The sequence below is a fragment of the Periplaneta americana genome, chromosome 4 (genome assembly GCF_040183065.1).
Source record: "Periplaneta americana isolate PAMFEO1 chromosome 4, P.americana_PAMFEO1_priV1, whole genome shotgun sequence".
Taxonomy (NCBI): domain Eukaryota; kingdom Metazoa; phylum Arthropoda; class Insecta; order Blattodea; family Blattidae; genus Periplaneta; species Periplaneta americana.
The window spans coordinates 87,582,244-87,607,924 of NC_091120.1; the positions used below are offsets into that span (position 1 = coordinate 87,582,244).

General features: G+C 36.5%; 1 protein-coding gene across 5 annotated transcripts in view; it reads right to left on the bottom strand.

Moving 5' to 3' along the window:
- Nucleotides 1-814: 814 nt before the first annotated feature.
- The window catches only part of LOC138698021 (NFX1-type zinc finger-containing protein 1-like), a 161,305-nt gene continuing 136,438 nt past the window's right edge, over nucleotides 815-25,681 (bottom strand). For all 5 annotated transcript variants that reach the window (XM_069823699.1, XM_069823697.1, XM_069823698.1 and 2 more), the window contains 2 exons: nucleotides 23,148-23,463; nucleotides 815-1,532 (listed from right to left, as the gene is read on the bottom strand). In XM_069823699.1, coding sequence (XP_069679800.1) covers nucleotides 1,076-1,532; nucleotides 23,148-23,463 — 773 coding nt within the window. In that variant the 3' untranslated portion in view covers nucleotides 815-1,075. The remainder of the gene's footprint in view (nucleotides 1,533-23,147; nucleotides 23,464-25,681) is intronic.

A 25,681-nucleotide genomic window follows, 5' to 3' on the forward strand; every position in this document is an offset into this window, starting at 1 on the left:
TGCAAGTGAAACTGGAAAAGATCGTGAAATATAGGGGAGAGAGGAAGTGTATAATCAGATGTGTAGAGATAGAATATAAGTATTTATAGGAAGTGAGAAGAGTGAGACAGGATTAGGTGTAAGTGGAATAGTGAGAAAGTGAAAGTGAGCGCAAATAGGAAAGAGTGAAAATAGTGAAAAAGGGTTAAGAGAAGTGAATAAGTGACAGCATAAAATTAGTACTAACATTTGAACGTTGGAACAGTACCGGTAAATGAATATACAAGAAAGATAGGAGAAAAGATCAAAGAACAAATAGGACAAATAATTCAATATGATAATTCATAGAGAAAAAAATGAAATTGAGATTCTAGTGAATAGTAATTAGAGAGTGGAAAAAGTGGGTTTGAAAGTAGTATATAATATTAGATATATTAGGATTAATGAACAAATAGAGAATAGCAAATGAAATGTAGGAGAAATACTGAAGGGAAGATTAGACCAAGTAATATAAAGGTACATAGTGTAAATGGGAGTATTTGTATAGACGCATACTGCAAATAATGTGTTAGTGTAATAATATGTTAAGCTTAATGGTAGCACTGGATACAGACAAATGTGAGGTACATCATTGCATGTAAAGAAGTACTGTGACGAAATATATATCATATAGACTATGGTACTACATATCAATGTAATATAATGTAATGTTTGCATTCCAGCTCAGCTAAGAGTTACAATTTTAAATGTTGCCATATTCAACGTATATGTATGTTAAAGCAACTTGCTTTTATATATATTATTACGCATTATAATGTAATGTTTTCAATAGCCCTACTCAGAGTTACAGTTCTGAATGTTGGTATGTTCAACATAACATGCACATGGAAGTATGCATATGTAAACATAGTAGAATGAAGCATTGTATTGTAATGTAATGTTTGGAATCCAGCTCTGTTTACTCAAAAGTCATAGTTCTAAATGCTGATAAATTATAACATGAAGAGGTATGGCGATAAATTAACTGGTTGATACCGGTACAATTCAGTGAATCACTGTATTAAGATGTAGGCCTAGTGTTTGCAGTCATTTTTGTTTACCAATGATAGTTTCTCATGTTTGCAGCTTCCGACCATGCTGAGTGTGTAGCACCATCCATCTCTTGAGCCAATCTATTTGAAAAAAGAAGTCTGTGATTTGTGCCGCCAATTTTAGCTTTACACTCATTGCATTTAGCTTCCTGCATTGCACCACCACATTCCGTGATAACGTAGATATGCCCATTTGGACATTTATACCAATGTCCTTGTTTCAGCCCAATTGCTTTAACAATCAGTTTTCGTTCAGTTTCGGTGATATTCAGTGTCGATTTAAGGGCTTCTTTTAAAGCTTTCAAATCACTTTCCAGAATTTTATCCGTGTCTTTGGAGTATCTCTTCATTGAAAATGCTAGTTGTGTTACTTTTTGTTGAAGGTTCGTAACATTTTCTGTTCTCATATTTTCGAAGTTTGCTGTGTTCTCAAGGGCAAATAGCTGAATGATGCGTTTGAACCTGCAACATCATCATATTCTGTAGTTTTGGTAAGGTGAGGTTTATCAACATTATCAATTAATTACAAGTCTCAATATAATTATCTATTACGCAACTACCATGACCTCTTTTGTAAGAATGTAGAATGGATTATATGGCACTGCTCTTTGGAGAAAAAGAAAGGGGGGAAAAGCAATATATGTGAGAGACATTGAAAGCTGCAACTATTAAACACCCTATATTATTCCATCTCAATTTAAGTCCAAGGATTACAAATAAACTGTAGATCCCAAGAACAGGATACTCCCTGTGTGGAGAGGATATAGCTTCAGCAAGAAACACATGTTACACAAAAAGGACTGAAAAGATCTAGCAGGATTCTACTGGGAAGCACAAGGACTAATGGTGTGAAACCAATAGCTCCAGCCGTAAAAAACTATAGTGTTACGCAAATTGTTAAATTTAGTTTTGTAATGTTGGCCACGGTAAAATCCACTCCTTTGTGTTGGTTGACAAAGAAAAACATGCGTCAGTGGAAATTCTATGAAATGTCATATGAAGCAGAAGCTGTTTGTAAATATTAGTATATGCATAATTTTTCAAAAATAAAGCATTACTGCAATCACAACTGGATTTTGGACAAAGAGCTCACACACATCAAATCTTGTATTTAGGAAGGAATATTTTTATGAAAACAAAATATTTTTAGACTATTATTGTGCGAGTTATGACGTCATCAAGCACATTTTTAAATGATACCCTATACTTCTATTAACATCACTTGAAAAAGCATATTTATTATATGCAGCCCTTAATTTGTTTTATACAGAAGCATTATGGTTATAGTTACTATGATAACAAATTTACTGTTGATAGATTTTGTTAGTCTGTGTGTTATGAAAGCAGTTTATTGATGAAATCAACATAGATTGAGATGTGGATTGCAACATAATAATGAGAATTTTGGCGTATGATTAGGAGTTGACTGCAACATAATGATGAGAGCTCTGGCATGTGATCAGACTCCACAATACTTATACAAAACATCTGCAATCTCATAAACAAAATCTAATTCAGTAAAAATTAAAGACAAACTGTAGAATTGGGGAACAATCACTTCAGGAGTAGGACAGGGTTTTAGCCTTTCACTCTGCTCTTCATTATTTACATGAATATTACGGTATTATCAAAGAGTTAATTCATATATACTCATAAATAGAAACCTAAATCTGCATAGGCCTACACTGATATTGTTGTTGATCTAGTTCCAGAAGATGAAGTTATGGTATTGATGGTATGACAATGAGACTCATAATCTTTTTAATAAGGAGGTCAGAAGAGCCGAAAATCTCAGAGTGTGGGAGGAAAAGAATTCCCCAGGGATCGATTTTAGGTCCATTATTCTTTCTAGTTTGTATTAATGATTCAGCTTCAACCATAAATAATTTATCCCATATAATTTTAATTGCAGATGTTACAAGTGTGATTTTTTCAAGCAAACAATAAGAACACTTTATAAATATATCTAATACAGTGTTACGTCTAATTAATTAATTGATTAGTGTAAATAAACTAGCACGTAGGCCTACTATTGATAAAACCACTGTAGTTAAATTTAGTACACATAATAGTGCTTAATTTTCCTACAATATTAGATTAAATGGAACTCTCCTCAAAGAATCTATAAACAAAGTTTACTCCACGTTTGTATACCTTGTCCTAAGTTTCTAAAAATTACTGAATCTCTCTTATACAAGCAGATGAATGAATGGTTCGACCAACACCAAACTATCTCACCTAGATACTTCGGTTTCAAAAACAATAAATCTACAATATTAGCTCAGAAGTATCTGGTAAGGAAATCATTACAGCATTTGAAAACAAAAATTGTGTCTAACATTATTTGTGATCTTACTGCAGCATTTGATTGCATATCCCATGATATTTTATTAGCTAAGCTGCAACACTATGATATTAGGAGAGAAAGTTTACTTATCTAATTTAAAAAAATAGAAGACAAATTGTTAACATATCAAATAAGCTCTCTGATATGAGACTTGTTACTAATGGAGTTACCCAAGGCAACATATTAGGCCCCATCTCGCTCAGATTTTAACCAATTAAAGTTGTCACAGATCAATAATCTTAACATAGCTAGACAATGGTTTCAATCAAATAGGCCAATGCTAAATGAGGAAAAAACCCAGAAACTGATCTTAGGCCTCTCAAACACACTAGAGGATGAAATATCATAATGTTAAGCTGTTAGGTTTTTATTTGGATCCAAAATTAGGACAGCACAAACACACAGGAAGTATATGTACTAAATTACCAAGTATTTTTTTTTAAAGGAAGTTAAGACCATTGGTGTCAACAGAAACTCTCAGAGAGGTATAGGCTACTTTGCACTATTTGAATCTCACATTAACTATGGAATTCATATATTATAGGGAAGTGCAACAGGAGTCAGTAGCATGTTGTTGCTATAAAAGAACTCTGAAGGTTAAAGAATTATGTAGGCCACTATTTAGAGTTTAAGGTATGTCGGAAATTATGCCGCAGCTAATCACAAAAGTATAGTACCGGTATGTTCTTAAATTTCAATAGTTAATATAATACATTATTAAAAGATGTTAATATAATAAGTTTTAATGTATTCTGTTTAATGTTTAAACCATAACAGTTCTTATAAGGACTAATGCTTGCCAGAAAGAAGATAAGCACTAATACTTGCCAGAAAGAAGAAGAAATATTAATAACAAGGAAGAAATATTAAATGATATTAGTCACAATGAGACTCTATCTGTATTACTTTCCAAGAAACCAACAGCACTACAAAAGCAAACACAAGAAGGGGGAGGGGGAGGGATAAAGCAAGCAAGCAATTCTTTAAATTATCTGTGGCAAGGAAGGAATTTTTACTGTATATTTGAGAATTATACAATTTCTTTTTAAAAGAAAATTCTCAACCTTAAAAAGATTATCATTATAATGGTGGTATACATACATATATGTAACACAAAATAATCCATTTCTTTTCCTCTATTTTCAGAACGAAAAGGATTTTATTTTTTAATTTTAACTTTTTATCTTAAAAAGTTTTCGACTGGAGAACATTTATAAATAATAATACTGCAAGTAAATTTCTACGAAATAGAGAGTTGTAGAGACAAACCATCTTCACCATTTCATTTATTACTATCTTACATAAGAAACAAAGATTTGAAAAGAAAATTGTTAAAGTTAATTTCGACTAAAATCATCTTGTGTTTGTTTTTTCTCTCTTATTTTTTTTTACCACAAACCCATTAAACTTTTAGTAAAAATTATTCATGTCTATCATTCCTGAATAATATGAGATAATGAATACGGTATACATCATACTGAAAACCATGTAGTCGAAATCATGTATTTCCGTGGAAATCTCGAAACCAATTTTTTGCAGCATTATAATACCTATTTTCCTTTATATTTTCAATAATATGAAAGTAAAAACATCAGATCAATAATTTTATACACAGAATTTTTAGCAATAATATACAAATATGGTAAGGAGAGGTAAGAGTGCCAGGTCGGGTAAGAGTGTCATGACTAATAATAAAGTAAATATGTTTCAGTGACTTTTTTCCTAGTTTGATAGCAATAAAAAATGGCGGCTAATATGTAGTAACATTAGTTTTTCTTGCTTCTTGGGAGGTAAGTTATTTTAAACGCATAAGTTATGTTTTGATGTATTTTGAAGTAATTTTTTTAAATGTTTGTCATCGAAAATAGATTAGATAAATAAATTGCAGCTATATTTAATACAGGCATTTTAAAAGTACATATTTACGGATGCAAATTCATGTGTTATTGAAACTGTTCCGTTTATTGATGCTAGGTGGCAGAACTACTGAATATTAGTCAGAGTCCGTGGATATACAGAGTAGCGCAATCACCGAGTCGGCCGCCATTGTTAGTCCTTTTCAACATGCTAGGGATAGGAATATTTGAAGTGAAACTCAGATATTTTTAATTTGAAGGGCAGAAACGTCTAAAGGATCTTCTCACATTATAGAACATTATTATCAGTCAACATACTAATGTATAAAAAACTTCATTTAATAATTATTACAGCATAAATACGCATTTAAGTATTTAATATAGCCTACTCCTTCATAAACATCACAGCAGCATGAACTTAATAAATTACAAGTACAGTAACAAATGAAAACAACAATTTTGCAAATAAAATAACAATAAATCTAAACATTTCCAACTGCATTCTTCGTGCAAACTCTCCGGCTTCCGCATATAAGGGCACACTATACTGAAATTTCTCGAAGTTTATTAGTTTTAAGAGTTCACAACAGTGAAACCAATAACTACCATACTTACGAAGCTAGATTCACCAAATTTTGATCACTGGTATATCTGCTTATTAGTGACAAGTGTACAAAATTGCATCCGCCTATGATACGTGGTTTGCATTTTATTAATTATTTTATTAAAATATTGAACGGCTTTATATAAAAAGTCGCACTACAATTGACATTATTCTTAAGTGATTTTCACTTACATGGCTCCTTACATACATGGAATCAAAGCTTACTATAAGGTTTTGTTGTAAAATTAATAAGTAAATTGTAGAATTTTTTAGTAAATAAAAAAATTAATAGTCATAAAAATTCCTAGTAATTTACCCATTCGCTGTACAGAAAATTCCAATAGTAATGTTTGTTCCAAGGTATATAAAGAATCTTATAAGTGAATATCAATGAAAAATAATGTAAATTGTGACGCAAGGGACTTTTTGCATTAAGCAATACACTATATAATTAAGTTACCAATAAAATGCAAACCACTTATCATAGAGAGAGAAGAAAGTTTGTACATGTGTTATTATCAACCAGATATACTAGTGATAAACATTTTGTAAGTTTATCTTTAAAAGTATGGAAGTTAATTTAAATTCTCCGTCCACGACCCCCACTCTGAATTCTGCGACCATTTTGGAAATTACGCTATATTTCATACATTATTTATTATATTAGATTTCCGATTGAGCCAGTGTAGCTTCTTGACTTCTCGAAATATTTCTTCATAGAATCCAACAGGTGTTAGACCTACTTCAAAGGCTGCTTTCCTTTAAAAGATATTCAGTTACAAAGGAGAGCACAACTCTTATCTAAAGGAAAATTCCACTTGTTGCTAGTAGCCATAACAACGTGTTTTCCATGCTTGGTTTTTGTTTGTGATACAAGAAATATTTGCAAGTTTCTAACAGTTTTATTGTTAGTGTTATAATAGTGTCTATAGTCCATAGTGATTTGTAAATAATATTTATCTATTATAGTGTTTTCATAAGATTACATAATTTTTAGTCATCTTTATTTACTAGTGTAGGTTAGGTGTGCACAGCGTGGTAGTGTATATAAGGATAAGTTCTGTATATAATATGATAGTTCTACATATTTCAAAATGCCTAGAAAATAAAAAAGACAGAGACCTGGTTAATTATTATTATCCCAAACTTTTGAAGTCAATTTTCTCCACTTTAATTTTCTGTAAATTTTGCATTGCTAAAAATGCTACTCTTTCTACAGATTCTGTACTACATGCATGATTTTTTGTAGAGGTTTTTGAATATGTTCTTAACAAAACTTACTATCAGTATTATACCTAACACTCATTTTTTTATTGTTCTTGTTGTTTAGTCAATTGTCCGAAGACAGATTTGAACCTCATAAGTACCACCAATAAGGCATCACTCATGAGAAAACTAGGCCAGGAGATAATGGGGTAGGGTGGCAAGTTTCTTTCCCCCTCCAATGCATACTTCGCCGATTAGCTACATATTCCACTAATCACACTTCAGATACTTACAAACAATTGTCTTCCTCTGACACATATCGTCAAGTGAGATGTACTGCCTGATTATATCTATATGCATATCAGCCAGAAGAGGTATTTTTTAATATTAAGTTTTTTACGCTCGAGTTGAATTTTTCTGTTTTTACACTTTTAGTGCATTAAATAGGTTTAATTATTTTTTAGTAAAATAAAGAGGAAAATTGTATAGTAAGTTTCGTTTCTGAAGGTCTGACACGTATGTAGACAAAAATTCTGGCCAAAATAGTAGCAATTTTTGAAAACCTAAATTTGCACAATTTAAAATTACAAATTAAAAGTACAAAATTTCATAGATCTACTTAGAATAGTTTAGAAAATTGAAATTTCACATCAGTCTAACCTTAATAGGGTTTCTAGTTTCTACGGTCTTTGTATTTTCTAATCGAGCCAAACAATACAATCTTGTCTCAAGAATAAATTCAGAACTTCACAAATATATTTTGTCATTCTTGCAAATAGCAAATAGGATCAAATTCAGAAATGCTTGATTTGAAAGGGAGAAGATGGTAAAAATTTGACACTGATACTAATTGGTACGTGACTTTCATTTGTTTTATGTAGAAATATCATTGCTGAATCAACTTAAATTCTAGATTGGTTTTATAAAAATATTTTGGGGCCCAAATTCTGAAAAAATAAATATCAAAATACAGTCATCCATTAATCTCACAATGTATGCTCGCTTAGGCAGCGGATCGTTCCTTTTTATATTTATAGTCACTTCTTTCCTTTTTCCTTATTTCTTTCACCTTGTCACAGAGAAAACAAATGTGCGCTTTTTTGAGTTCTCTGTGAACAGTTCTGAACACAGTAGCACTGCATTTTTTCGCATTTAAATTACATTCTTTCCCTATGCAACTGTATACTGCATAGCACGCGCTGGACAAACAATGGCAGATTTGTCGGCATTTGCCGGCTCAAACGATTGCGGTACTCTGGATATCCACGGACTCTGATATTAGTAAGACTGTTTACATCAAAGACGTTGTAGTTATATATTTAGACACACAACTGGCGCTGGTGTCGTGTACAAATTTGAAACCTCTCGCGCAGGTTCGCGCGACGCCATGTTTGGGGAGCACAAATGATTGTTTCTATAAATCATTCGGAGTTTAGAAAATACCATTGTGTATATAGGCGTTTTCTTAACGGACATCCCACTGCACTGTAATATAACTAAACTTATTTACGTATTTTCTAATGTATAATAAGTAAATATAAATACTGTAACTAAGCATTGCTTTAAATATAAAAGCTTTATATTGCTTATAAATAGACTTATTAGTTTATTTCTATTTCCAATGACTGAATAGATGGGATGTTTTTACTTATGTTATTTTATATGCGTTAAGAAATACGTAAATAACTTATTTAAGGTATATTACAAAGAGGGGATGTCCGCTAAAAAGAAGGCTATATACTCAATGCTATTTTCCAAACACATAACACACTTTAATAATAGTCCTCAGTGTTTTGAGGATCAGAGGCTATATGACTCTTTGGAACTTTCAACTGCAGACATTCATTACAGTTCCCTCATTCTTACATCATGCTCAATGACAGAATATTGTGAAAATGTGATTGTTTGCATTGCTGGCTTTGTTGTTAACATTAAGAAAATATGGTGTAATAAATCTAGAGATTCAATTTATGGTACATATTAGCAGTAAACAAAATCTCTTTTCTTTTTCTTTAACGAAAGAATAATCGGAGTCATATCATATCATTTGAGATTATAGAAATATGCCGCGTAAGTGAAAGAGCGATTATACAGATGTTGAGAGAGAATATGGCAGATTACCATCCAAGGGTCTCTCTTACATCGTGTGAAAAACAATGTGATAACAGTAGAACACTTGTACAATCTTTCTACAACTATAGGAACATATTTTAGAAAATGGGTTCCCAGATTCCCCCCGAGAATCACATTTTAAACTTATTAAACTGATCATAGAAGTAGGCTTACATGAAGATAAAGGTCATGTTGAATATCAGATAAGTGTTGTGAAATTATAGCAAATAAATCAGTATTTTATTCTTTCAGTCAGTCACTTATCATTCATCAATGGCAGAAAAAGATTCTGTTACATCAAAAGTACAATTGTTAAAAATCACAAATATTTTCGACTTTCATAGAAGTCATCTTCAGGTGATATTTTGACAAACAATATTTGAAAACTAGGTGAATATTTAAATACATTAAAACACTTATAACTGATCTGACCATGTGTGCTTTACATGAATTGGTGGAGTGACATACATGGTTTTTAAATAACATACAGAATAGAGTATCTTCCATTAATCATAATTGTGATACAATATGTTAAGGCACATGCAGTGTGCTTAAGGTATAGGATTAAAATCATTTAAAAATGTTCTTAAGTTTTGTTGCAATGTAATGCCGGGATGTGAAGGCCACATCGTCGGGAAACTCTCAATGTACCTCATTTGTGAGTATTAACCTTAAAGCCTTTTAAGGCTTCAATCATAAATTTTTAAAACAATTTTATCAAAATTTATGACTTTTCGATTAATTAATTTTTTCAGACAAAACGCCTCTCACCACGGCGAATAGACTGAGAATTCTTCACAACTCACCTTATATAGCCTTCCATGGTCAATAAAACTTAAGAACATTTTTAAATGATTTTAATCCTATACCTTAAGCACACTGCATGTGCATTAACATATTATATCACAATTATGATTAATGGAAGATTCTCTACTCTGTATGTTATTTCAAAACCATGTATGTCACTCCACCAATTCATGTAAAGCACACATGGTCAGATCAGTTATGAAGCTGTAGTCGGGTGGTCCGGCGATAGTGAGATATTTTTTCTCCTATATAAGTTATAGTATATTTTCAGTTTAGATATTTCTATATTTCTTTGAGATGTTTGTTTAACCTACGCCACAGGGATCATTGAAGCGCGTAATAGGTTCTTTATTCACTCAGTCTGACAGGCGCCTAACGCATTTAAAACCAGTAGACGCGAGGTAGGTTACTGAACTTTAGTATAGCATAAAGGGGTTTTTCCTGTCTAGGAACGCGTTGGTAGCGTTGTTTGTATCTGGCAAACAATAGTAGCGTCTGGTGAGCGCGTCACCTTAGTGAGCATTTAAAAGGACGTGAGCCGAGAGCGTGCCCACCTAGACGACTGCCGGCCTGTGAGCCGAGTGTGTATTTCCCTAGACGATTGCCGGCCTGTGAGCCGAGTGTGTATTTTCGCAGACGATTACCGGCCTGTGAGCCGAGCGTGTATTTTCTCAGAATATTACCGGCTAGTGAGCCGATCGTGTGTTTTGGTCAGAAGACTGCCGGCCAGTGGCGTGTTTACTCACTTATATAGTCTACGGCCTGTGAGCCGATCGCGTGAATATTAATAATATTTCCGGCACTTGTTCCGATCGTGTATATCTTATCATTCTCCGTTTCCCAGCCGAACGAAGTGATAAAGTGTAAATTTCGCACCTTTTAGCTTTGGGATTTACTCAATAAGTTGACGGCAGCGATTTTAAACTGGCGTTAGACAAGACGCCGAAAACACACGGAATGACAACAGCCAGTATTCCGTCGCTTGGACTCAAGCAAGGGAAGTGAGCCGAATAAATACACATAGTGGAACTTTACTCCTTGGTTTCTTTTCGTGAGAACGACGAATATCACATTATATCCTACGCCCACAAAACCACAAGGTCCCTGAGAAGAGATCTCCTCTACCGGGGGACAAGATCTTCCAGCATCCACCGACGTGTGACTGAGCTAGTGGACTTCTCCTCTGCCGGCGACGCGACAGAGAAGAAGATAAACAACAACAACGTGAGCCACCAGGTAAAACCCGTCGCAAATGGCGCCCAGCGTGGGGCTACGAGAATAAAAACAACATCGCGTGGCTACGAGAATAAAAACAACATCGCGTGGCTACGAGAATAAAAACAACATCGCGTGGCTACGAGAATAAAAACAACATCGCGTGGCTACGAGAATAAAAACAACATCGCGTGGCTACGAGAATAAAAACAACATCGCGTGGCTACGAGAATAAAAACAACATCGCGTGGCTACGAGAATATAAACAACAACGCGTGGCTACGAGAATCAACAATACCACCGAGGCGTCGGGACGAGAACAACAGTAGCAGCAGCAACGTGATTATCGTCAGTACTAGACGACAGCAGAGAGGCTGACGCAGCATCCCCGCCGAGACAACGAGAGCGGCGACACCGAGGGTGGCGAAATCATCACGGCTACGCGGGACGAGTAGGGTCGACGCTACATCGAGGAGGAAGACAACGTTGATGGTAATATTTTGGAGGGTTATACATGTATGAACTTTCTTTGTGTGTAGGGAGGATAACATTTATTAACGCATAATTCTGTGTAGGGTTGTATGTATATTTATGTCTGTGTGTGTATAATATTTTGGAGGGGATCGTTATTGTGTGATCTGTATATAGGTTATGGCATATCCAGATGTTATTAAGGAATAGAAGAATTGAGACCGAAGGGACGGAGAGTGAGAGGAAAATAATAAGTAGAGAGAATAGAGGGATGGAGAACGTAGGAGACAGCGAAATGGAGGGAAGATTAGAATTGGAGAGCAGTATGGGGGACGACGAGATCATAGGAAATAGCGAAGAAACCCAGCAATGTAGCGAGAAGGAAAAGGGAGAAGAAGGGACGATGCTAGGACAGATAGGAATTTTAATGAAACATATTACAGAGCAATTGAAACAGAGTACAGAACAAATGAAGCAGAATTTCGACAAAATGAAACAGGATAATTCAGAGCAATTGAAACAGAGTTTGAGACAGATGGATGAAAGATTAGGTCAAAGTACTGAGCAAGCGAAGCAAATTTCAGAACAAATAAAGCAAATAGATGAGAGGCTAGGCCAAAAGACTGAACAACTAATGAGGCAGATGGACAGCAAACTATCAGAAATGGAGAGTAGGATGGGAGAAAATTCCAGAGAGATTAGGGAACAGGTAAACCAGCTGATAGAGAGTCGAATAGAAAACTTGGAGGGAAAGATAGCAGACAATAATACGGAAATAGAAAGTCAACTAGGCGTCGTAGTAGATAAGATGGCAGAGAACATGAGGGAACTAGAGGAGAAGGTAAGGAACAGCACAATTGCTGAGAACGAAAAGACGAGATCGGCCATAGAAGGAACGGTAGATGAGAGGTTACAAGGGGTGGATCGAGAGATGGAGGCGATTAGGCGAGTAGTGAGAGACCAGGGAAAGGAAGAGAGAGAACGCTTAGAGAGTTTAGAATCAAGATGGAATTCGATGCAAGATAGGATCCATGGAGTCACTGTCGATAATTCAATTAGCGAACCGAGCGTGAGCGGAACGCCTAGCGGGAGCAATAGTATGGGATTAGGAAATATAGTAGGAGGTAGTAACATAAATAATCATGTGGTAGGAGAGAACCAAGACCCACGAAATCAGGAACAATGTAATTTAAATATTGTAAACGAGAGGTCATCTTTAGGTCGCCCACAGTATCCCACGCATATCATTAATGAAATCGGTTATCCCGTATTTGATGAGGTGGAATTCTCAAACCCTCACTGTTATATCCGCGAATTGGAAACGTATTTTCACGTGAAAGGGGTACCAGAGGAACTAAAAATGACCGTCGTGAGAAAAAGTCTGAGAGGACGGCCACTTAATTGGGTTCTCGTAGCTTTAGACGCACAGGTTAGTTATGGAGAATTCAAAACAAAGTTCTCTGACCGGTATTGGGGGCAGAGGCAACAGCAGAAAATTAGAAAAGAAATCAATGATAGTAGGTTTGATGCTAAGAAAGGCATATCGATGATTGATTACTTTATGGAGCTTGTCAAAAAGGGAAAGAGTCTAAATCCACCAATGCCAGATTCTGAATTGATACAAACTATCATATCCCATTACCCGGAAAATATTAGGTATAATTTAATTATCGCGGGACCACGAGATTTTGGGGAGACCATTGACCTCCTGACCGCGCTAGACAGTTCTGATATGACACACAATGGAGGCGAAAGTTATGACGCAACTAATTGTGCAGAGAAGAGTATACAGGGTTATTCCAGCCACTCGAAGGCGGAGAGAGGGGCACATGGCGCCCTCTCACCACCTCGAGGGAACATGAATGTAAATAATTGGGCAGTTGACAGACAACCAGGCTATGGGTATAATAATAATAATAGTCGGGGTCAAAGTGGTACTGTCAGTCCAAACCGAAATAGGAGGGATATTCAACCTGTCAGAAATATGTACAACCGCAATAATCCTGGCGTTGACCGCGGTAGCGGAAGTAATGTAAATAGGATGAGAAATAATGGGGGCGGACCAGTCCGCAGAATTAATCACATAAGATGGTATACGGATAGAGAGGCAAATGTGCACCCTAGGGACAGCAACCCACCCCACTGGATAAGGAATAGGAGATACAGGCAAGGATTCTGGCAGCCTAATTTTGGTAGGGGCTGGAATAACAGGAGAGACTGGAGGAGGCAGGAACAAGAAAGAGACCGTAGAAATGCATTGATGGTGGCAGCGCAGCAGGGAAACAATAGAATGCCAGCCACGTGTAGCGACGAGTGTGACAGGCCGGCAAGCCCGGGTAGAGATCCTACAGCAAGGAGGAACGAAATGAGAGATGAGTGTGGAAATGGGTCCGCTTCGGGAAACTAGGATGCAGAAGTCTTAAGGACTCGGAGATTTCTGTAGCCGAGTGTCATAGAACACTATCTGAAGGGTCCGCAAACGCGATCAACATAAACCGACCGAGTGAAATCACATGCCGAGAAACGGATAATAAGGGCATATACACATTACCCTGTATAGATGTAAAGATTTTTGGTGTTAATTGTTGTGTGCTATTAGATTCTGGGTCAACCAACAATGTGTGCAGCATGGAATTTTTTCAGAAAATTAAAGATTCAGGAGTAAAATTGCAGGTACTTCCGATTTGTTCACTGTACTGCGCTGGCGCGTTAGGGAAGAAGCGGGAGAAAGTTAGATTCCAGGTGCTCTTCGAGATCGAATGTGGCGATCTAAGACTACAGGCAATTTTCCTAGTTGTGCAAAAATTAACCATGGATGTTATAATTGGCGTAGAGAGTTTCTACGAATGGCAGGCGTTATTAGATTTCGGAGGAAATAATTTAGGCGTGATCACCCAAGAGGGAAACATAGGACACGTACCGTTTAGCACAGGGGGCGCATCCACAGAAGGAGATGAGAGATCAAAAGGAGAAAGAGAGCTGCAGGAGGAATTATTCTTTGTAGAACATATCCGAATTTGCAAGAATGCAGTAATCGAGATCAATCCGTGGGAAAATGAGGACCGTAAGAAGGGAACATGTAATGTAGACTGCGGGAATTGTGATTTGTGCATTGTAGAATTAGCCCGGGTGCAGCCATTACGTAATAGTCACTTGTACGAAAGTGACGTTGTTAACGCGGTAGGGTCGCGACACTGTGTTGAAGGAATAGCCGCCGCGAACAATAGGATTGACGAGGGTACGTTCGAGGCAGTAAATAGGAAAGTCAGTGAAGCGTACGGGATTAGTGAGAAAGAGAGAAGACAGTTAATGGACGTGGTAGTGAAAAATTTAGATGTATTTTCAGATACGCCGGGGCTGTGTAATATGTACACTCATAAAATTAATGTAGAGGGATTAGAGATATTTCGACACAAGTGTAGGCCCATTCCACTTTCGATACGAGAGCAGGCAGACGAGGTCATCAACAACATGTTGAGGGACGGAATAATTGAGGTATCGGATTCTCCGTATGTAAACGCCTTGTGCTGGGTAAGGAAGCAGAATGGTAGCCTGCGGGTCACGATCGATGCCCGACATGTAAATTCCTTTTCAGTCCGAGACAACTTCCGCACGGAACCCATAGATACGCTTTTAAGTAGGATGAGTGATTGTTCCGTGTTTACGAGCTTAGATTTAACGAGCTCATTTTGGCAGATCCCTTTAGACGAGGAATCTAGGAAATATACCGCGTTTTTGCACAACGGACGCGTATATCAATACACGCGCTGCCCTTTTGGCATTGCAAGTTCAGGATCGGCGTTATTAAGAGCACTCGATAGGATTTTCATGGATTCCACAAAAGAGTTTTTAGCGCAGTATGTGGACGACTTTTTGATATATGGGAACAATATACAGAGACACATTCGAGACATTGATTTTGTATTAAGTAAACTCAGGGAAGCTGGCATGACAGTGAAATTAGGGAAGACTGCGTTTTTTAAAATTGAGACCGAATTCTTGGGTTATGTGATTTCAACGGAAGGAGTTAGGCCGAACCGAGAGAGAGTGGAGAGCATTATGAAGATCCCACCTCCTAAGAACAGGAAGCAGGTTCGGAGATATCTGGGTATCCTCCAATACCAAAATAGGTTCCTGGTCAATTTCGCGCGACACGTGCATCCACTGAGGGAACTCCTAAAGAAATATACACCATTTAGATGGGGAGCAGCGGAACAAGAGGCTTTCGATCGGTCGAAACTATTGTTCGCTGACTCGATTCTGCTGGAAAGGCCTAACGACCGCCTACCTTACCAGATATACACTGATGCATCTTCGTATGGTTATGGCGCAGTACTGTGTCAAACTAGCGAAGACAACGAGCGACACGTGATTGCCACGGCCTCGAGAGGTTTGTCGCGGACGGAAAGTAACGCATCAATTACGGAGTTGGAAATTTCTGCAGTGTACTTCGCACTACAGAAGTTTCGGCAGTACATTTTCAATCGTCAGATTGTAGTGTACACGGATCACGTGAGTTTAGGCTTCCTAAACCGGTGCAAACTGACCAACTCTAGGATATCTAGGTACGTACATGAAATTCTCGCCTATGATGTAACTATAAAGCATATTCCGGGATCAGAGAATATCTTCGGAGATTGTCTGTCCCGTTTGAATTCAAAATCGGGGTTGCCGGAAACTATTACCGCCCCTAAATATGAGATCGCGGTCATGAAAATTCATTCCACCGGGAATAGTTCACTCGCGGGTAGATTTCGTAGGATTGCAGATTTGCAGGATGAGGACCCCGCGATAAGAAATATGAAGAACACGGCTAAAGAGATCTCACAGGCTCAAGGTGAGTCAATTGGTATGCGCTCTGGAGTGTTGTATAAGCTACACGGGAGAGACGTCCAGAAATGGAAGGTGTACATTCCTACTAGCATGGAAGAAGAACTAATTCGTGATTTTCACGTATCTATGAGTCACTCAGGGAGCGAGAGAGTTTCGCTAACCCTGGCTGAATCGGTGTATATCAAACAGCTGGCAAGGAAAGTTAGGAAAGTTGTCTCTTGTTGTGCAATTTGTCAGAAGGCAAAACCTATGAATGTAAAATTCGACACTGTACCACAAGTTATTGTCAGGGGAAGCAAAAACGAGCTTGTAGCTGTAGACGAACATGGTCCTATGCCGATGTCTGCATTTGGACATAAATATATTTTTGTAACATATGATGTGTTCACTAAATTTGTAAAAATCTACCCTGTGCGATCATTATCGAGTAAAATTTGTGCAGATAAGATACTTAATGATTATGTACCGAAGTATGGTCCAGTGAAGGCATTGTTGTGTGATAACGTTTCTGTACATAAATCTAGGTTGTTTACTGACAGACTAAGAAGCGCAGGTATCAAAATGTATAACTGCTCCGCCTATTTTCCCAGCGGAAACCCATGCGAGAGAGCCCTCAGGGACATATCATTGTATTTTAGAATCTTATGTCATAGGAACCACAAAGACTGGTTTAAACAATGTACAGTAATTGAGAAGGTGATGAACCATTCGGTGAACCCTACTACCGGGATCGCTCCCATAAAACTAATGTTAGGGATAGACCCGGATCCAATGATCGGAAAGCTCCCGGAGGCTATACAGGAGGGTGATTCGATGAACGAGGAACAACTGTGTAGATTGGCTTTGGATAGGATAGAGAAAAAGGCAGAAAAGAGAAGGTCAAAAGTAAAGAGGTATAGACACCGATGGGAACCGAAGGTTGGAGATCAAGTGTTGTTAAGAGACATAAAGTTATCATCGGCTTTAAGAGGCCGGTACTCGAGGATGGAGCTATTGTATAAGGGACCATTCTCTATAGCAAATAAATTTGGAGACCATACCTACGAGTTGAAGGACCTAAACAAAAACAAGGTTCTAGGTAGATACCATAAACAGCTGCTAAGACCATTCAGGCAAGACAATGTAAATATAGATACGTAAGTTGGAATGGTGAGCTAGACTCTATTGTGTAAAGGCAGGATACCAATGTACAGTGCGGCGCAGTGTAACTGCGTACGCAAGACGGATGCGTGATGGAATAATGTGTGAAACTGTAAATAAGAATCTTATGAATTTTGTAAATATCGTATGTAAATAGTGTGAGGGATGATTAACATGTATACTTGAATGATGACTGTGTGCACAGAGAGATTGTTTAAAAACATATATGTCATGTTTATTTTAGAATTTGTATAGCTGAGCAAGATGGCGTGTATCCTGGCTGATCGCGATAGGAATAACGGTAGAATGGCATTGTCGAAGGCGAGATTTCCCAACAATGAAAATTCTTTAGGGGAATTTCCATTGTTGAGAAAGGGGCATTTGAAGCTGTAGTCGGGTGGTCCGGCGATAGTGAGATATTTTTTCTCCTATATAAGTTATAGTATATTTTCAGTTTAGATATTTCTATATTTCTTTGAGATGTTTGTTTAACCTACGCCACAGGGATCATTGAAGCGCGTAATAGGTTCTTTATTCACTCAGTCTGACAGGCGCCTAACGCATTTAAAACCAGTAGACGCGAGGTAGGTTACTGAACTTTAGTATAGCATAAAGGGGTTTTTCCTGTCTAGGAACGCGTTGGTAGCGTTGTTTGTATCTGGCAAACAATAGTAGCGTCTGGTGAGCGCGTCACCTTAGTGAGCATTTAAAAGGACGTGAGCCGAGAGCGTGCCCACCTAGACGACTGCCGGCCTGTGAGCCGAGTGTGTATTTCCCTAGACGATTGCCGGTCTGTGAGCCGAGTGTGTATTTTCGCAGACGATTACCGGCCTGTGAGCCGAGCGTGTATTTTCTCAGAATATTACCGGCTAGTGAGCCGATCGTGTGTTTTGGTCAGAAGACTGCCGGCCAGTGGCGTGTTTACTCACTTATATAGTCTACGGCCTGTGAGCCGATCGCGTGAATATTAATAATATTTCCGGCACTTGTTCCGATCGTGTATATCTTATCATTCTCCGTTTCCCAGCCGAACGAAGTGATAAAGTGTAAATTTCGCACCTTTTAGCTTTGGGATTTACTCAATAAGTTGACGGCAGCGATTTTAAACTGGCGTTAGACAAGACGCCGAAAACACACGGAATGACAACAGCCAGTATTCCGTCGCTTGGACTCAAGCAAGGGAAGTGAGCCGAATAAATACACATAGTGGAACTTTACTCCTTGGTTTCTTTTCGTGAGAACGACGAATATCACATTATATCCTACGCCCACAAAACCACAAGGTCCCTGAGAAGAGATCTCCTCTACCGGGGGACAAGATCTTCCAGCATCCACCGACGTGTGACTGAGCTAGTGGACTTCTCCTCTGCCGGCGACGCGACAGAGAAGAAGATAAACAACAACAACGTGAGCCACCAGGTAAAACCCGTCGCAGTTATAAGTGTTTTAATGTATTTAAATATTCACCTAGTTTTCAAATATTGTTTGTCAAAATATCACCTGAAGATGACTTCTATGAAAATCGAAAATATTTGTGATTTTTAACAATTGTACTTTTGATGTAACAGAATCTTTTTCTGCCATTGATAAATGATAAGTGACTGACTGAAAGAATAAAATACTGATTTATTTGATATAATTACATGAAGAGTTGCCAGCGTAGCTCAGTCGACTGAGGCTTGCCGATCCGAAGTTGCGCTCGGGCGCGGGTTCGATTCCCGTTTGGGCTGATTACCTGGTTGAGATTTTTTTCGATATCCACAACAGTAAGGCTAATGTCAGGTAATCTATGGGTAATCCTTGGCCTCATCTCGCGAAATACCATCTTGCTATCATTAATACCATCAATTCTAAATAATTAATAGTTGATACAGCGTCGTTTTAATAACCAACTGAAAGAAAGTACTACATAAAGAGCAGGTGTCACCACATAGCTTAAAGTTACTAGTACAACACGACTTTACATAAAAAAGTTCAAAGACAACATTTAACGAAATCAATAATAATAATAATAATAATAATAATAATAATAATAATAATAATAATAATAATAATAATGAATCAATAGGCAAGATATTCTGTAAACTACACCTGAGTTCTATTAGGCCTATATGACTGATTCATGTATGTGACTTATTTCCTACTACAGCTGTGATAATAAGCTAATGCATGGTAGACCTACTTATATTTCAAACGAAACATTATGTACCGGTACTTGTTTTTATCTTACAGGTGTTTATTATGTGAAATGAAACCAGATAAATAATAATTGTTCGTTTCTCGTTCACATGAAAGCAAACCTGTGTTTACAATATAGACCTAATGTAATGCCTTACATAGCTGGCAGTGTTTTGTTAATAATAGTTAATACTGATAATTTTCTTTTCATCTGAACTATTACTACAATATGCATTTGTATTTCTGTTCGCTATATATGTTGTCAAATAACTATACAACGTCTTTGGTTACAGTATCAAATTGTTCCAGTCTTCTTTTGTTTCTTGTCAAACTAACGTAACTACTGTAAGCTTGATTATGTCCATAACGTGGTTGCTTTAAATGATAATAGGATTTTTTCATTTATTCATTCAGATTGATTTATAAGATACACAAACATATGAATTTAACATTCAACATTGCATAGCACACCCTTCTGCTATCCAGCGCTTTCCCCAAAACATGGCGACGGACGCAAGCTTCAATTTGTCCGTACTCTAAACTTCTGCGCAGCCTCGGCTGTAGGGGCTCGGTTTACATACTCTTTAACAGCAGCAGCGATCAAAATTCTACTCCTATCAAAATAAATGATAAAGACATAATGGAAGTTAAAAATACAAAATTTCTAGGCATCTGAACTGACTCTGCTTTAACCTGGAACTATCATGTTGAGAAAACTATAGAAAAATTGAACCGCTACTGGTATATACAGTATATGCTTTCAGAATTTTAAGCAAAACAACCTCTAATGAAGTTCTGAGATCTATGTATTTTGGCTATAGCCTATACATTCCCAGATTCAGTATGGCATACCATTATGGGGCGCAACAAGCAAAATTACAGAAATTTTTAAGCTACAGAAGAAAATTATAAAAATTATGAAACAAGCACCTATAAGGTCGCAAAGTAAAGCAATTTTTAGAGAACTCAAAATTCTGCCAGTGCCTTGTATATACATTCTAGAAACAGTGTCTTTCATTCATAAAAACAAAGCAAAATTCAAATTGAATTCAGACTACCACATGTATCAAACAAGAACATTAAGTCATATCCATCTGTCCACTCATAGAATTACTACAAGTCTTAAAAGTACCTATTTTACATAGAGGCATAAACATTTATAATAAAATTCCAAGCTCCATAATAAATAGTACCCGTAAACAAAAGAAATTTAAAAGCATAGTCAACAAGTTGCTGCTGCATCATATGCCATATACTGTAGAGGAATTTATGTCTTTAGACTTTGCATGAAAATGTCTACTAATGTGTAATTGTGAAGGCATATAGCCTAGGTCGTTATTGCTGTTAAGAACATTATTATTATTATTATTATTATTATTATTATTATTATTATACTATCTTAGACAGTTCTTCTTAAATCATGTCAGCAGATGTCCTGCAATAAGAAAGCTACAAATTCATAAATATGCCTATAGTATAATCAGAAACTAGACTAAGACTTAGAAATAAGATTGACGAAGCCATGATTTGTAAAAATCTTTATGGTGAATATATTACTATTACTAAAAAGTTGCATATTACATTTGAGGCAAGAATGTCATATAACTTTGGGGTAAGAGTGTCACCATGACACTCTTACCCCTCTGAGTGTGGTATCATATTTCTTATTATTTAGAATAATTTTGATTAATTTTATTGAAATTATATAATATTAAGAATACCTAATATTTCTAATAATCTAATAATAGTAATATTATACTTCAGGTACTTTAAAACTAACAATGGTACCGGTACGTAATTATGCTCAGAAGAGTACAAGGTCATCTTATTCGCAAATGGTATTAATATCTGCTATGCAAGATGTCCGAAATGGAAAGAGTGAAGCTTCTGCTGCCACAGAATATGATATTCCAAGATCTACATGCCGGAAGAGATTAAAATTGGATGGTCATGTGATTCACAAATCTCTAGAGGTTATTCTAAATGCAAGAGAATATGGAATTCATTTGCTCACTTTTCCATCACACACTTCACATATGTTGCAGCCTCTGAAAAGTCATTTTTTGGTCCTCTAAAAACCTATTATAAACAGGAAAGCTCAACATTTATGACAAATAACCCTGGCAAGAGAATTACTGAATGCAACATTGCTGATTTGTTTACCAAAGCCTATGGTAAAGCTGCTACTTTCAACAATGCAATGAAGGGTTTCAAAGTGACGGGAATAGTTCCTTTAATCACGATGGTTTTTATGAATCTGATTTTGCTGCCTCAGAAGCATTTTCTGGTAATGTAGCACAAAACATCCCAATGAACAGCAACAAAACCAATGACTCTACACATTACCGGTACTAAGGTAACTCAAACAACAGCACTTCAGAAAACCAAGACAATTTACAGCATGATAAAACTCAACCTTCAGTTGTAAATGATACCAGAAAGATCAGCTCTACGCCACAAAATCTTCAAAGGATGATTCCAAGGGTCAATGAATCATTACCATCTACAAGTCGGTCTTTGGAAAATATCAATTCAAATGGCTCTTATAGTACTAAATCACTGTCTCCACTTCCAATTTGTAAAATGGTGCCTACAACTCCAAAAAAAGAAGGAAGACTGAAACATCTGCTATTCTTACTAGTAGCCCATATAAAAATGAACTGCAAAATAAAATGAATGATTCAGGGAAAAATCAATCAAACGAAGAATTAAAACACAGGAAAAAAAAAAAAAGAAAGAAAGAAAGAAAGGAGGTGAAGAAGCTTCGTCTCAAGCTGTTCTTGACTGCCATACTGATAAAAGTGACAATTATTTTTTGTGTTATTTGTAATGAAATGTTGAGTGACCCACCTGATGAACCATGATTCAATGTGAAGAATGCAATGAGTGGTCACATATGGATTGCACTGACTTTAATGAACGACAGGGAACCTATACTTGTGATATTTGCAGAGAATAAACTGTAAATAAGTAGTTTTTAAAGTAATACTGTATTTGAACTCTGGTGACACTTTTGCCCCAATATTGCTGACACTCTTAATTTATGTTTATTAGTATTTTTCTTAAAATATAAGAGATACTGGATTTTGTGTTTTGTCATTATAGAGTGAAAGTGTAAAACATTTTGAAATTAATTTTGTAAATAATAATTATCATTAGAAAGAGTAATAATCTATGTCAAACCTTAACATGGCACTCTTGCCCCACCTTCCCATACCATCTTAGATACAACGACCTGCACAGTGACAAATGTATAATTCACAATGTGCATGTGACTTGTATAGTGTAACAAGTTATTATATCCATACCTTTGAAGTTCCAAATTCAAATCCGCAACTTCCTGCTCACTTGTATACAGATCTCCTCTCTCTATTTCTCTTCTCTTACAAATCCACAATAGGAAATGTATGCGTTTGTCTACCTTATTCTTAGTTTCACAGCTGAGGAATACTCCTCGTATTCCCAGCTTTTGGATTGCTTCATCAATCTCACAAAGGACATCAGTTTGTATTTCAAGTTTTTCTACTTCACAATAATTCAGAAATGTTTTGCTTCTTTGTGCATACAAGGCATCATTCAGAATTCTCAACATTTTCACATATAGATCCGAAATTTCTTCTGGACCTGTAAATAGTATCAACATGCGTTACAGGCAGCAGTATGTTAAACAAAATTATTACTGCCATGCTATTACATATTTAAGATTGTACACCTAAATATTTAAGAATTGAAGGGTTCAGAGCCATAGTGGGCCAAGCGCCATTTATGAAAAACTGAGAAAACAAGAGTTAAAATTAAGTGATTACCATAATTTAACGAAACATAGAGCAAGGAAGATAAAGTATGCACATTAAAATTAAATGATATGTCAATCTTCATTAAATTGTGGTATTTACTTAACTTTAGGAGTCCATAATCGTATCTAAGTTTAAGACAGGGGACAAGACTAAATGTAGTAACTTTCGAGGAATATCACTTTTGTTGATGTCGTACAAAATTTTGTCCAATATTCTTTTGAGGAAATTAACTCCATATGTAGATGGAATTATTGGGGATCATCAGTGTGGTTTTAGGCGTAATAGATCAACTATCGATCAGATATTTTGTATTCGACAGATAATGGAGAAACAATGGGAGTATAAGGGTACAGTGCATCAGTTATTCATAGATTTCAAAAAGGCATATGACTCGGTTAAGAGAGAAGTTTTATATGATATTCTTATTGAATTTGCTATTCCCAAGAAACTAGTTCAATTAATTAAAATGTGTCTCAGTGAAGCGTACATCAGTCAGTATAGGTCAATTTCTGTCAGATGCGTTTCCAATTCACTGTGGGCTAAAGCAAGGAGATGCACTATCATCTTTACTTTTTAACTTTGCTCTAGAGCAGCGGTTCCCAAAGTGTGCTCCGCGGAGCCCTTGGGGCTCCGCGAGTGATTCTCAGGGGCTCCGACCGCGGCAGTTATGAAGATGACAAAAATTGCTGCTTCCATCTAGTCTCTAGGAAGAAAACCGCAAACTACTTTCATTAAGCGAAAATATTTTCTCAGAAAATAGTTTGAGTTTTCTTGCTAGATAGAAGCATCTCTAATAGAGCTACTCGTTACTGCAACTATCTCAATGTTCCTTGCTTGCCAAGTACTCAATGATTCTCTAAATTTATTTTATGTTTTATATACCAAGCGGGCAGCGTTTGTTAATCGTGATACGTGGAATATACATTCTATTGACTGTTATGTTGCCTAAAACATATATACATACCTGCATGTTAATTTGTTTGCAAGGCTCGTCTCCACTATTAAACATTTAACAACAACATGTTAAATATAACATGTTGAATTTAACATGTATATGGACATTTCAAGTCTCAATTGACATAACATGTTGACTGAGTATGTTAAAGTTAACACTTTTAACATGTTGGCGTGTTTTCCAGCAGCAATGGAAAACATGTCAAGTCAATTCATTTGCTAGTGCAGCGTCGGTACAGTTCGGCAAAGTTCGTACAGTTTCCTTAGCAACAACTAACTTCCGATTTTGTGGCGCGTATCTTGATCATTTTTATACTATCATTGGTTCTTTGGTGTTGGCTGTAAGTTGTTCGAAGGAATGGAGTGGACGAAAGAAAATACGTTAGAATAAGATTAATGCACTGATGGAAAGACCTTGTTTGCGGGATGTGTCTGCAATAGAATACAGAGACAAAACAAAGAATGTCACTGTTTTAGAGAACTGGAATTATTATGTAATTGTTCTCGAGAATACAATAGAGAGTTTTCACACTCTCGTAGTACGCTAAACATTAATGCTATGTTGACGTCAGTAATGGTCGTATTTGGTGATGTATGTTAACGTTCGAAAAACTTCGGAAATAATAATTATACGATATTACCTCCTCCTTTAACATCTATCATGTCGTAGGTCCTATGATAGTCAATCACTCGTGTTGTAATTTTTTTAATCGAGATGAAATGGCTACTCTTAAATTGTGTCTTTCTTTGATGTAACAGGAAGTATTTTTTGCAGCACTATATTAAAATCGTGTTCTGACATTCTCAGGAAGTTTTTGAATCCAAATCGATCTTCAAATTTAAATTCGTTTAGAATGTCTTCTGTTCTACATAGTGTCTTTTACTAAGATATTGCCGCACCCACATTCTCATTTTCTTCCTTTTCAAGGCCTTGTTAACAAGCAACAGAGGCAATTACAAAAGTCAAATCGTCATCTGAGTCCACTGTCCAAGGTTTGCAAATAAGACACTATCTACATTAAAATCTCATAGACTGTTTATGGTGGACTACGCAAAGAAAGTCAAGTTTAACATGTTTAACAGTGCGGACA